The sequence below is a fragment of the Gadus macrocephalus genome, chromosome 17, assembly GCF_031168955.1.
Source record: "Gadus macrocephalus chromosome 17, ASM3116895v1".
Lineage (NCBI taxonomy): Eukaryota > Metazoa > Chordata > Actinopteri > Gadiformes > Gadidae > Gadus > Gadus macrocephalus.
In genome coordinates, this window is record NC_082398.1 from 10,660,131 (window position 1) to 10,675,130 (window position 15,000).

Below are 15,000 nucleotides of genomic sequence, written 5' to 3' on the forward strand. Positions count from 1 at the left end.
AAACAATAGAAGGATGAATGGCCAGAAATTTGGGAGCGAGAGTGGAAGAGGAAAGAAGAGGATAAAAGAGGAGAAGAGGAGGGGAAGAGGAAGATGGCCGAGAGGGAAATGGAGGGATACAAAAGGATGAGAGGCTGACGAAAGAGGATTTGGAAACATTTTAAACAAGGATGAAAAGGGACTGTAATGTGCATTGTGGTGCGTTTGTGTGTGTGCTTTAACGCACACTAAGGAGGCAACAGCTTTTTAAACGGATGGGAAAGCCAGAATACCGCCTGCAGACATACATGCTTCACTTATACTACACTATTTCGGTAAAGATGTAGGGTTGTGTGTGAGTGCGTGTGTGCGTGCGTGCGTGCGTGCGTGCGTGCGTGCGTGCGTGCGTGCGTGCGTGCGTGCGTGCGTGCGTGCGTGCGTGCGTGCGTGCGTGCGTGCGTGCGTGCGTGCGTGCGGTGCTGCGTGCGTGCGTGTGGTGCTGCAGTCATTAGAGGAAGAGTGTGTGTGTACATGCTCTCAGCTAATCGTCTCCCTGTTGAGTGATACTGTTGGGGCAGAACCGGGCTCTACAGGTCAGAACTAGACTAAATCAGAGCGGATAGAATCAGGCTAGACTGGACCAACCAGTGAGGACAAGAAGGACTTTGAACGGGTGCAGACGAGAGCCAACCGGTAGAGGACCGGAAGGGGCTGGAGAAAGACCTGGCAGAGGACAGGAAGGAAGTAGGAGGAGACAAAGACCTGAAGATGAATGAAGAATTGTGACCTGATTGGTCTCAATCCTTTTTTTAAATAGTTAACCTCCACTTCAAGCAGCCTTAATTACTCTGGAACGCAACACAAAGACATCATGATCACTCTTTTGTCAGTCAGTCAGTCAGTCAGTCAGTCAGTCAGTCAGTCACGCCTCGTGCCCACTGCACCGTCAGTCAACGGACGTGGGAAGGCGTGGCTGACGGATGGGGGAGTAGTCTTTGCAGAGGCATCCGTCAGCCAATCAAATCGCTTCGCCGGGTTCTTCCCGCTTCTTCCTGCTTGTTGCGAGGCAAGATGACCCGCTTTCCCGCTTTCCAGTATCGTCAGAGCCCGAGTCGCGTCACAGTGCTTAAATTTGCATACGCGATCTGATTGGATGACGGAACCGTCGCTGCCGAAAAAGTTGAACATTTTTCAACTTTCTGACGGTGGCGAACGCTCCAACTGAACGGACGGATCCACAATGCATTGCGCGTCCGTCCCCATGCAAAGTCAATGGGCAACGGACAACTGACGGAGGCAGTGGGCACGGGGTGTCAGTCAGTCAGTCAGTCAGTCAGTCAGTCAGTCAGTCAGTCAGTCAGTCAGTCAGTCAGTCAGTGTGTGTGTGTGTGTGTATCTTACGCTGGATGGCTCTGAAGCGCGGTCCGAAGGAGGGGGAGGAGCCTACTAAGTCCGGAGAGTTCCGCCTTTTCTCCAGACCTGGAGACGCCTGCACCGTGATCTTATGGATGAAGTCTGGAACCCATAGACACACATGGAGATAAATACACACATATATATACACACATACAGTCTGGAACACAAAGACACACATGGAGATAAACACACACACACACACACACAGATCTTATGGATTAAGTCTGGAACACATAGAGTGATAAATACAGACATCTTAACCCTGTGTGTGTGTGTGTGTGTGTGTGTGTGTGTGTGTGTGTGTGTGTGTGTGTGTGTGTGTGTGTGTGTGTGTGTGTGTGTGTGTGTGTGTGTGTGTGTGTGTGTGTGTGCATGTGAGAGAGAAGAGAGAGAGAGCGATAGAGAGAGAAAGTCAACAAGCAGTGTTTCTCTGTACAGGAAGCACTGAGGCGTGGTGACGCTCTCTCTCTCTCTTGCGCTCCACCCGCCACATCACCACCCTCTGCTCGGAAAGGCCTGACCACAGGACACACACACACACACACACACACACACACACACACACACACACACACACACACACACACACACACACACACACACACACACACACACACACACACACACACACACACAATCATGGCTTGGACATTCACAGGACCACAGACAGCAGCCGTCTGAAGGGTGACCAGAGTGCCCCCGGTGGCCAGGAAGTACACTGCAGCTCAATGCAAACAAAGGAACATAATAAACATAAAACAACATCCATAGAGTGTATGGGTCACTGGTTCATCTTCATTTTATGCCTGTTAAGGTTTATTATGTAGTTGATTTAATTTAAATAAGGGAAGGGAAGTTAGGCTGCAATAAGCTCAGCCAAGTTAAACAATGAAGTTCATTCAGAGGTCATCACAGGTGCAGTCAAAGTTTAGTCAAGTGAAGCTTAGCTAAGTTGTGCTAGGCTAAGATAAACAAAATTAAATTAAATAAAGCTAAATTAATAGAAGTGAAGTGAATGAGTGAGGGATGCTAGTCAAAGCCAAGTTAAATTTAACCCGATTCTCTGTGGTTCTTCAGTTGGAGCTCAGGGAGATGTGATTAGGGGAATTCTTTAGGGGATCTCCTAAGTCATACACTGCATTAAAACAAAGAAATAGGTTGCACACTGGAGCTGTAGAGAAACAACTCCCGCGAGTGTGAAACCCAAGCGTCAAACTGTATAACTGCTGTACGAGCCCATTGATGAAACTTGATGATGTAATGCCGGCCCTCGCCCACGGTTCCTATGGCGATCTTACCCCTGGAACACTGTAGCTCTGCTACAAGAGTGAGGAACTATGCGTATACAATGGCCGGGGTCCTGCACTACTGATTCAGACCACAGGGGGCGCCTGACTAAAAAGGTTTGAAGAACCACTGAGTCAGTTAATTCAGAGGGTACCTTGCTAAACCTAACTCTACTCACTTAACTTAGTTAACTCAACTAGGTGTTGAGGCAGATTTCTATCATGCAAGCTTATGGGGAAGAAAAAAATGAAAGCAATATTTAACAACTCCCTAGAAACATTTCTCAAGTCGTCTTATTCTCGAATAAATGTAATGTGGAAAACGCATGACATGAGGAGAGGTACTCACAGCAGCAGTTAGTACCCATAACGAAACCCACTTCTGTGGAAGTATTGAAACGCACCCACGCAAGTAGTTCCCCCCCCCCCCCCCCCCCCCCAACACAAAGACAAAATAATACTGTGACTGTAATTTCTATATTTATATCGGCTCTGTTCTCAGTTCTGGTGACTCATAACTTCAGCAGTGAGGCCCGTGCTTTACAGCGAGCTATAACAGTGAGCTGCCGGTGCCGCTGTCGCCATACCCACACATGTGCATTCACTCATGCATACATACATTTATATATTCGTACATAAAAAAATAATTTACCCATGCTCGCACACACACACACACACACACAAGCAAGATATGCGCACACACTGCAAACACCCAAACACACAAGCAAGAAGTGTGCACACACAACACAAACAAGCATGTAGTACACACACACACACACACACACACACACACACACACACACACACACACACACACACACACACACACACACACACACACACACACACACACACACACACACACACACACACACACACACACAGCGTCTCCCCCACCCACCTTGGGGCATGCTGATCTTCTCCCCGTTCTTGGACTTGAGCTTGTGCTTCTTGAAGGTGCCCTTCCTCTTCTTGACGTTGGGCTTCTCCTGCTCCTGGTTCATGTGCAGGATGAGGAGGCTGAGCTCCCGCTCGAACACGTCCTGCTCCCACTGGGCCAGCTGCTGCTCCCGCTGCCGTAGGAACTCCTCGTGGGACTTCTGCTCCAGCGCCGCGCGCTTCAGCTCCTCCTCGCGGCATCGAAGCTCCTGCAGGGAGGGGGGGGGACGGGGGGGGGGCACACGGGCGGAGTGAACCAGGTGTCAGGGTGTGTGTGTGTGTGTGTGTGTGTGTGTGTGTGTGTGTGTGTGTGTGTGTGTGTGTGTGTGTGTGTGTGTGTGTGTGTGTGTGTGTGTGTTAGAGAGAGGTAGTGACAGTGACTGTATGATATTGGCACCAATATGATGGATGGGTGATGACGGATGGATGGATCAACAAATGAATGATTGGATGGATGACTGAAAACATTGGTGGACAGATGGGTAAATGGGTGGAGGACGGATGGATGGATGAATCAATGGAGGGAAGATGGATGGATGGATATATGATGGATTGATGGATGAACAAACAAATGAATGAATGAATACAATGAAGGGTCGATGCCCCCCCCCCCGTCCCGTCCCGTCTCCCACCTTCTCCTTGGCCCGCAGCTCGTCGAACATGTCCTGGATCTCCAGCTTCCAGTTGTCCTGCAGCGAGTGGAAGGAGTCTTGGGGCATGTCCTCCTGCACCTGGCGCTCCAGCGCCAGCAGCTGGGCCAGGATGGAGCCGAAGCTGGGCCTGCGGTGGGGGTCCTGGTCCCAGCACTCTGCACACACACACACACAGAGAAACACGCATGATTACATGAACACACACACACACACACACACACACACACACACACACACACACACACACACACACACACACACACACACACACACACACACACACACACACACACACAATCATATAGACGTGTATGCAGACACTAATATGCACACACACACACACACAAACACACACAGAAACACGCATGATTACACGAACACACACGCACAAAGTACGCAGACACTAAGGCCCAATCCCATTTCTACCCCTTACCCCTTCCCCTTACCCCTTCAAAACAAGGGGGAGGGGTAAGGGGTAATGGGTAGAAATGGAATTGGGCCTTAGGGTGCACTCACACGAGGCCATCTGTACCGTGCCCAAGTCCGTTTCACACCTGTGGAGGAATCGTGCTCAAGTCTAGATCGTTTGGTTAGTGTGAGCACGCCAACCGTACTCAAGTCCACTTCCATTCCGTGGCCTGAGCACACTTGGGAGAGGCGTGCTCAGGCCACGGTACAGATGCTAATGAGCCGACACGCCCACACACACGGCTACGCAACCTGAGCTGGATGACGTATAGTCCATGCGACCCTTATTTCCCATTAAACAATAAACTTGACGGCTAGCGGTTCACGTTGGTGCAATAGTGAAGTTGAGTTTTTGATCAAAAATACCCGGTTCGCCACTCCCGAATGTTTTTATTTTTTTATGAATGAAGACACCCGTACTGGAGCACGGTTAGGTGTGAAACGGACTTGGGCACGATACAGATGGCCTAGTGTGAGTGCGCCCTAATAAGCATACACACACGCACGCACACACACACACACAGACACACGCACACACAAGTAGGCTGACACTAATACGCACACAGTTGTTTGCACACACTCACACAAAAGTACGCCGACACAGTCATATGCACACATTCACACACACACACACACACACACACACACACACGTACGCAGACAGTCATATGCATACACACGCACAACAACATGCATATATGCGTCATGAGTTATGAGTATAAGTTGTTGGTAAACTAGCTCTATAAAAGTACCCGTTGCACAAGTCCCACTGTTTCGGCCTTGATATCACTTCCTCCTGCAGTGCTGACATTAAATCAACAGAGGAAACACATTTCCCTTCCTTTCGCCCCCGTCGCCACACAGCACAATTTGGCCGTATGACGCATCTAAAAAACATTCCAGCGGCTTCAGACTTCAAACTCTGAAGCCGCTGAGTTTTCCGCTCACGGCCGCGCTCCTCGCCGTACGCATGTCACGGTTGCCGAGACGTATTGCGCGGTCGATTCTTGCGTCCCAGATCTATACCGATACGTTTGCGAGACCAATTAGGGAAGGCGGAGCAGCGAAATGCTGAAAGGTTAAAAGCTACTTTCTCAGCTTCTTCATTTGGGCTAGCTTCTGACATCAAGTCACGTCACGCCGTTTAAATATGGAAAACAGGAAGGAGTGAACGAAGGTGGAATTTGAAACCAACAGTTCTGTCTTTTTTGGCAGAATGTGCTTGCAACACAATTGTTACGCAAATGTACAGGACACATTCAGGGCTGCAAATCAGGGATTCCGTACCATATTACCACAAAAATGTGAATGTAAATTATTCTACTCACACCACCCTTGTATCAAATGAATATGTAGCTATCATTACACTATCCTACAACTCAAAGTCTATTTTTAACCCTTCCCTCCCACCCTCCCTCCTTCTCTCCCGATCTCCCTGAGAGAAACCGTCCCTCTCTTCCTGACAGTTGCTATGGTCCCAGGCCATAGCAACCTCCCACCAGCCCCCCCGGTGACCGAGGTCGTACCTGACATGAGCTGGGCGAAGGGCTCGGGGCAGGTGGAGGGGATGGGGAGGGTCAGCTTGTTGACCGCCACGCCGTAGGCCACCGCAAGCCCGTCGATCCCCCGGTAGGGCACCTCGCCCGTCAGCAGCTCCCACAGCAGGACGCCGTAGCTGGGGAGGGAGAGGGGGGTGAGACGGGGGTCAGAGGGTGGTTGAGAGGGGGGTCAGAGGGTACTTGTGTGGGTGAGATACCTGTGTGTGTTTGTTACTAATTATGTGATGCAGACAATAAAGCTAAACGGTGTGTTCCAGTGCAGAGCTCCATCCTCAGAGCTAACGGGATCAGTCTGTATACTACAACCATGATAATGTTCAATCGGCTTGTGACATCAGAAAAAAAGGTCTTCACACACACACACACACACACACACACACACACACACACACACACACACACACACACACACACACACACACACACACACACACACACACACACACACAATAATAAAGAGTAGGGTGATTATTATTATCACAGTGTAGTTTATAACAGGGTTTAACCGATGCACTGCTGCAACAGGGTCGGCGTGTTGAAGCTGGAGGGAAAGCGGGAACGAGAGAGACAAAGAACGAGGGAGACGAAAAACGGCAAAAAAAGATAAATGGAGAAAGACCGGGACAGGGTGGTGGGTAAAGAGGGAGGGAGAGAGGGAGAGATTGGACTTTTGAACGGACTTTCTGATGTTAAACAGATCCATTAGAGTTTGGTGGAGAATTGCAGTCGGGCCGAAACCCTTGGTATTTTTAAGAGCTATTGAATGATTAACTGCAGATCAATACCTCTGTGGTAGGTTGGGTCACTTCTTCTCCCACATGATATAGTGCTAGATGTCTCAACTGGGGACAGATTTCATTCGGGTCATGTGACCATGGCAGGGTTACCGATTACAAACATGGTTGGCTGTGCGTGCAGCCAGGGGGAAATTAACCGTGCTGTTGCAAAAACGACTGTGGTCACGTTAGCGACTACAGCAGTGTTATAAATATACAAATACAAACAGCATTGTACTGCATTTGGTCTGATTTAGCCCGATGATGCAAGGATGAATTGCAATTTCCAGAGGCGAATGTGTTTGTTTTGGCTTTCTCTTCATATCCATGTGATATAAATTATGTTTGTTTGTAGTGTCATTATAACATCGCTGACACAAAGATTATAATTTGACTGCATGAATAAATAACAGAATTGGCATTCTTGTCATTCTGAGAAAGGGTTAGAAGCCTTGCTTTAGTTAACTGGGTTACTTACTTATGCTGTTCATTAATAAACAAAACAAATCTCACTAATAAGAAAATGATAGCCTACACGTATCTGATAGCAAAGCCAGGTGTATCAAAGTAAATCTATGTGCATATAAATAATAATATTACAACTCAAATCCAGCCTTTTAAATAAATAATTTCTTGTATCTAGTATAGGGAATCAACCCCATGGTGTGTAAAAAAAAGTTATATCCCTGGCTTTTGGGATTGCCGAGTTCACGGCACAACAAATCCTAGCCATCTTGAAGGTTGTTTGTTTACTATTGTTTATGCATGTGCTCGTCTGCTGTGAAGTGGCCCAGAAACCTGTCTATGCAGTCAAGACTCAACACACACACACACACACACACACACACACACACACACACACACACACACACACACACACACACACACACACACACACACACACACACACACACACACACACACACACACACACACACACACACACACACACTTTGGGAAAATGCCTTTGTTTCATTTGATTTCAACATAAACAGGGAATAACAACTGTTCAGCTCCAGAATACAAGGAGACACACACACAAACACACACGCACGCACGCGTGTTTCCTTTCGTCCCAGAGTGGCTGAAAAAAATCTTAAATCCGTATACATTTTGAATTTCTGGTTTGTATGTGTTTGCGCATGTGTGCATGTGAGCATGTGTGTGTGTGTGTGTGTGTGTGTGTGTGTGTGTGTGTGCGTGTGTGTTGCCAGCCCCCCGGCCCCTCCCAGGCTCTAGTAGAGTGTAGTGTAGTAACGTGGGGCCCCCGGCCCCACCCTGGAGGAAGGCAGCCGCACGCCTGCTAAGTGGCCCCTTTCTCTCCGTCTCTCCGGTGCTAAAACAGTCCTTTATTACAGCACAGAGCCCAGGGTCCTTGCTGGCTCCAGTGCTCCACCGTAGAAAGACCTCACACACAGACAGCACGGAGCCTGTAGTGGCCGTGGCTGCCTCCCATTGGTTGACCACTTGGTGGGCCGATTGGTCCGTTTGATTGGCTGACTCAATGCGTGAACATGCACACCAATGTGTCAACGACTGATACGAAAGCATAAGGTAAAACAGCTGATCGTCTATATGCATAAACAAGAGTTTTATATGCATAAACAAGAGATAAACAGAACATTTGGATGTATCCTCGACGGGCTTAGTGGTCATGCAAACGCGGTAATCTGAATGTCTAATACCTCACCATAATTACTACCTTACTTCATACCTGATTGATTGCGAATTCAATCCGATTGTTCAGCCTTTATCAAACTAAGATGTGTGTGTGCGTGTTCGCGTGCGTGCGCGCGCGCGCGCGTGTGTGACGTGTGTGTCAACGGGTTAGGGTTAGGGTTTCTGATTGGTTTATCGACACCCGCGGCTGATGCGGCCGTCTTGAGGCGTACAGGTGGACGGAGAGACGAAAGAGAGTGAGTGAGTGTGTGTGTGTGTGCGCGCGACGTCACACAATTGACCACATATTGGAGACGTGGACGCAAACACATCGTCATGTCATCGACACAAAAGGTGCACACAATCAAACGACACACTGAAGGAGTGTGTCATTCCGTCTGCCCTTCGGCCAGCCGGTCCGTCCGTCCGTCCGTCCGTCCGTGCCAGTAGTAGACACAATAGGACAGTGTGCCCAGCCACACGTCTCCCTCCACACAGCGCACACAGCAGTCCTTTGAAGCAGCCGTCACATGTCCACCCCTCCCCTCCACCCCTCCCCTCTCCCTATCCCCTCCCGCCTCTCCCCTCCACCCCCCCTCCTCTCCCTAACCCCTCCCCCCTCTCCCCTACCCCCCCTCCTCTCCCTATCCCCTCGCCATCAGTCCATCTCCCTCTCTCTTCATTAACTCGTCTGTTTCTTTTGATGGTGTCCCGACTGTGAACATCAACACCGACCCCTGCTGCACAACAGGGGGGGCCCCCCACCCAGGGCCGACCCCGACCAATCAAAAGTGGCCGCAGTCTGCGATCTAAGAGAGGAAGACCGCTCACGTTGTTTCGAATGACCCAACAAAAAAAAACCTAACCAATAATTTCATTATTGATAGTTATCTTTGGGGAGTCATTCTGCGCCCCACGCGCTCGGACGCCCAGCGCGTGCTCCACCCGCGGCGCCCCACCCGACCCCCAGCGGGGGTGCCCATGCGTACCTCCAGACGTCGCTGCCCTTGGAGAAGGTGGAGGCCTTGATGACCTCGGGGGCCATCCAGGCGTAGGTGCCAGCGGTGCTCATCTTGGTGGTCTTGTGCCACTCCCTGGCCAGGCCGAAGTCCGTGATCTTCAGCGTCAGCCCCTCCATGCACTCGTCCTCGATGGGCTGGGCCAGCAGGACTGAGGGGGAGAAGGGGGGAGAGGGGGGGAGACATGTCAGAGAGGTGGGGAGGGAGGATGGAGGTAGGGAGTCGGGCTGTGCAATTTATCGAATTTTTATCTTTATAAGCGATTTCTAAGTATAGTAAGCAAATCTATTTATTCATTCAATGTTTTATAGAAATTGCGGAAACGGCTGGATAAATATTTGTACATTATCTTCTATTTTAAAATTGTGTGTATTTTTTTAAGGGGAAATTCCGAAGCTCTCAGTTACAACGTGGTTTTTTTTGGAGAGAAAGGCTGAATAAATGCATCATGTTTTTTAAACGTTTGAATAATCATGATTTCAATATTGATCAAAGTAAATCGTGATTAGGATTTTTTCCATAATCAAGCATCCCTAGTAGGGAGGGGTTTAAGCCCCCGCCTCTAGTCCACCCCAACTTTAACTTTTGTGCATCTGCATCAAAACAAATTGCTCTTACCCAACAATATTCAAATTCTCCCGGTAATAGCCATGATCCCTTTAAGCAAAACATAGTGTGCTCAAATGGATCATCAGATACTAGCTCGTGGGTCTCCTGTGACCCCGCATGCATATCAGGGGCCCCGGATGGGGTTCCTGAGCCCGAGGATAGGAATTACCGGGATAGCCCCAAATCACATTTACAGCCTCAAAGGGCTTCACGGGGTAGCCTAGAAATCTAGTCGCCCCTAGGGGCAGTACATTTTATTTGCAGCCAGGGAGGTCTAGCCTTCTGTTGTCGTTTTTCGCTGCTAGAAACCGAAAATGGGACAGGCCAATCAGATGGTGAGGGGCGGTATCGAGCCGAATGACGACAGAGCTGCGACGGTTCCGTGTTAGAGATAAACAATAATGGCTGCTGCTGCTGGCGAACCGCTGTCTTTCGACTCGGCTTTGGCCGCGACTCTTCAAGACTTGAAGTTATCATTTTCTTTGAGAAATGAACAAAGAACTGCACTGAAGTCTTTCCTGGAAAAGAAAGATGTATTCTGAGTTTTGCCGACCGGATACGGTAAACGTTTCGTCGTTGGTCTCCGTTCTCTCAACCCACCATTCGCAACACTTCCCCATGGAAATTTCCGTCGCTCTGACTACGTCACCTTCTTCGTTGCTCTGATTGGTTGTAGCGCTATCCTATTGCGTGCAGAGGGAACTTGAAAGACAACCGTTTATCCCGCCCACACTGCCACCGTACGAGACCAGACCCAATATCTTTCCGAGATGGGTCTGGCTTGCCAGGCTACTTCACGGGGCCATCTATTATGAAACCCTTCCAAGAAGAGGGAAAAGTCCCTTAATCCCATTGTAAACCTTGAGGAACACAGAATAGGGGGGTCCCTCCTTCAAGGGGTGGTTAGGGGTGCCTTCATGTCCAGGGAGTACAGTAGCATGGTCAAGTATGTGTCAAGAAGGGAGGATGGAAACAGACGGGGGGGGAGGGAGTATTGGAGAGATGTTCGGAAGAGAGGGAAGGCGGGAGGGAGGAAGAGAGTTATGGATGAGGGCAGGAGGTAGGGAGGGCGGTAGGAAGAGAGTAAAGGATGAGGGAAGGAGGGAGAGAGAGGAAGAGAAGTGGAGAAAAAGAGAGTCAAGGGTGAGGGAGGGAGGCATGGAGAGAGAAGGAGGGAGGGAGGAAGCAAGGGAGGGGAGAGAGAGATGGGGAAGTGGGAATGGAGGAAAGGGAAGAAAGGAGGTGCAAGTGAGAATAGCAGGAACAGGATGGATGGAAGAAAGGAAGGAAGACGATGGAGGATGAAAGTAAGGAAGGAAAGGTGACGAATAAAGGGAGGAAGGAAGAAACCATATGGATGTAGACGTTTTTTTTTGTAAGGATCTGTACGGATGGCGGGGGGCGAAAGAGACATTGTTACACGGATCTACTTGACGTCTCGACATAACGCACGCACGCACACACACACACACACACACACATCAATCGCACACAAACAACCGCACACAAACAACCGCACACAAACAACACTCTGCTCATCTCCCTTTCCTCGCTCTTTACTCTCAGTTCCTCTTCTGCTTTTCTTGAAATAATTTTATATCAAGAGAAGCAAATCTGGAACGATCTCTTACATTCATCTCTCTCTTTCTCCCTCTCCCTCTCTCTCTCTTCCTCCCCCTCCCTCTCCCTCCTCTCTCGCCATCACCAATGGTGTCTGCCGCGTGATCTTTCCCTTGAGTCTCACGCCTCCCTTACATGACTCCTTCGGTTAAACACGCAACCTGCTGAACTCTGATCATGAAGACGCTGACGACGATGATGAAGATTATCCACATTGTAATACAATGGGTTGGAAGTCTTCAATGAAGCAGTATGGAGTATGTGGACGACGCAGAAGTAGAAACAGGGTTATGGCAGGGTCATTAAAGATGAATTTAGAAGGTAAACAGAAGCCACAAGCAAAGAGAAAATAACATTTGCCACCATAAGAAGCGGTGGAAAAGGTCTACTTCCTTATTAGAAATTAAGAGAACAATTGAAGAACAATAGATCTATTGTTGAAACAATAGATTCAACAATAAATTGAAGAACAATAGACAACAATCTAAATACATTTTTGGATTGCCTAATCCAAAATGACTTAATGTTCAATCATTTTGCAAATGTTTTTTTACCAAGGTGAGGCTAACCACAATCTCAAGCATGCAATCACATATTGGAGTAGCTACGATAGATAGCGTTGCAGAACCAACGATTCTAAATGGAATTCACTGAAAAGAGACCGCAGGGTAGCTATAGGATTCAGAGCACTAGGTCTGTAGGATAAATAAACAACAGCTCACAGAGAAAGGGAGAACGCGAGAAGAAGAAAGATGAGAACAGAGAGGACAATAATAAATAACAGATAAAAACGACATTGACTCAAAATCACATGATCACGTTTGGAATGATTTCCTGCAACATGCATATATACAACATGTATCCTCTACACATGCACGCACACACACACACACAGGACTAGCCATGCGCACCAAGGAGAGTATGCAGGGCACAGGAAGGAATGCAAGTGATTATGGGGAAGTTCTCTCTCTCTCTCTCTCTCTCTCTCTCTCTCTCTCTCTCTCTCTCTCTCTCTCTCTCTCTCTCTCTCTCTCTCTCTCTCTCTCTCTCTCTCTCTCTCTCTCTCTCTCTCTCTCTCTCTCTCTCTCTCTCTCTCTCTCTCTCTCTCTCTCTCTCTCTCTCTCTCTCTCTCTCTCTCTCCCTGTAGTTTTTGTGAGTTTTTCCAAGTCCATAAATATCATCTATATATTTATGCCACATGAAAGTAAACACAAATATGAACTCTCGCAGCCACGACGACAAGCACACACGGAGCCTCACACACACGCCAGCAGACAGCCTCGCACACACGCAGACATCCTGCCTGGGAACATCCAGCGGCAGCGTTTTGGATGTCACAATGGAATGCTTTGCCGGAGGTCGCTTTGTCTACCAGGCCTGTGTGTGTGTGTGTGTGTGTGTGTGTGTGTGTGTGTGTGTGTGTGTGTGTGTGTGTGTGTGTGTGTGTGTGTGATCGGTTGGCAAGGTAAGGGGACAAAGCTCCAGCACAATGAAGTTACAGTACGTTGCTAATGCTACACGCTAACAATGTGTCGTTAGCCATGCCTAGCTAAATGCTACATCCAGGTCTATGGATGTCATGACGTCGAAGGTGAACATTAAGAGGAATAACATTTCCTCTCTTTGACTTCAGGTGCAGAAAGACCCAAAGCTGTTGCACCATGCAGCGGCGATGTGAATCTCCACTTTAACACAAGCCTTGTGATCCTAAGTCAGGGCCACTAAGACAGAGTCCCAACCCACCCCTATGTCGGGCAGGGGGAGAGGGAAAACTTTGTTTAACCCTAAGGCAGGAAATCAATTCCTGGTGTCAGAGTCAATGTTGGAGCCCATGCTTCTGACCCTGGGGGAGGGGGGGTGAGGGTGAGAGATATAGATTATACATAGAGAGATAGAGATAAGTCAAAGGCCTTAGGCTTTTAGAACCAGGTTGAGCTCAGGCTGTGCCCCAAACTGAACCCTGCTTTAGTAGAGATGCATTTGTTCTTTGGTTTAACCCAAAAGACGTAAAGCACGAAGTTCTGTTCACATTTGTAAAGCGACCAAAAAGACGAACAGAATCACATTGTTCCACCGCCTGCTTGTACAAACCATTCCAGGAAGTGACTCCAAGAATAAAAGACATCTCCCAGGGTGTTCATAAAGTAAGCTACAACATGAAATTAAAAAGGTACATGGGCCTTTCCTGGCAGGTGTTGGCGTTGATTAGCCAGTACTTCCAGTAAGTGAATACAAGACTACAAAACTACAATTCCCAGGGTGACAGTTTCAAAAAGCTAGAACAACATGAAATACAAATGTCCAGGGTTCTTTCCTGTTGGGCCTGTCGTCTGGCCAGACGCTCCAGGAAGAGGAGGTCAAGAGGTGTGTCATGTGATCACACACAAACAGGAGAGGAAGAAGGGACTGACAGAGAGAGAGAGGGGTGTGTGTTGTTTGCATTGAGGAGCAGCCAGACTCCAGCGGAAAGGGAAGAGTACAACAACAGAAAAGAGAAGGAATAAAGCAGATGGAGAAGGAGGAAGGGAGAGGGTGTTCGAAGGAAGGAAAGGAAAGATGGTCATGAAGGAAAGGAAAGGGGAAAGACGAAGGGGGGAGGACGGACGGACGGACAGACGAGACCCGTCGACCGCTCACCGCTGAGTGAACGGTAGCCATTTTGGATCCGTCAGACAGTTAACCGAGGTCAGTTCAGAAATGGAGAACTCAGACGACACACACGATTGCGTGTGCAAACGGAGAAGTTCATATGCAAATCTCACACACAACAGGCTGGGCTATATTCGTCTGCATCACTTCTTGGATGCGGCAAGAGTTCAGTTCACCCAGGCGTGGTCGTATCCTCTCAAAGAGAGCTCTCTGCAATGGCTGGGACGTGTCGAACCTACCGCCATACCCAAAACGCTTTGAGAACTCCCAAAACACGAGCTCATTAAGGGGAAACACAACACAAACGCAAACGCCACAACAGGGTGGCAGCAGCTCAGGAGGTACAGCGGGTTGGCTGGTCACCGCAA

The 15,000-nt window shown here is 48.7% G+C and overlaps 1 protein-coding gene across 2 annotated transcripts in view; it reads right to left on the bottom strand.

Annotated features, from left to right (window-relative positions):
- The window catches only part of LOC132475908 (mitogen-activated protein kinase kinase kinase 11), a 41,383-nt gene that overhangs the window by 14,399 nt on the left and 11,984 nt on the right, over window positions 1-15,000 (bottom strand). The window contains exons 2-6 of one of the 2 annotated variants that reach the window (XM_060077292.1): window positions 9,725-9,905; window positions 6,268-6,416; window positions 4,253-4,428; window positions 3,583-3,829; window positions 1,381-1,494 (exon numbers count right to left, since the gene is read on the bottom strand). In XM_060077292.1, coding sequence (XP_059933275.1) covers window positions 1,381-1,494; window positions 3,583-3,829; window positions 4,253-4,428; window positions 6,268-6,416; window positions 9,725-9,905 — 867 coding nt within the window. The remainder of the gene's footprint in view (window positions 1-1,380; window positions 1,495-3,582; window positions 3,830-4,252; window positions 4,429-6,267; window positions 6,417-9,724; window positions 9,906-15,000) is intronic. The other variant, XM_060077293.1, reaches the window with a different exon arrangement.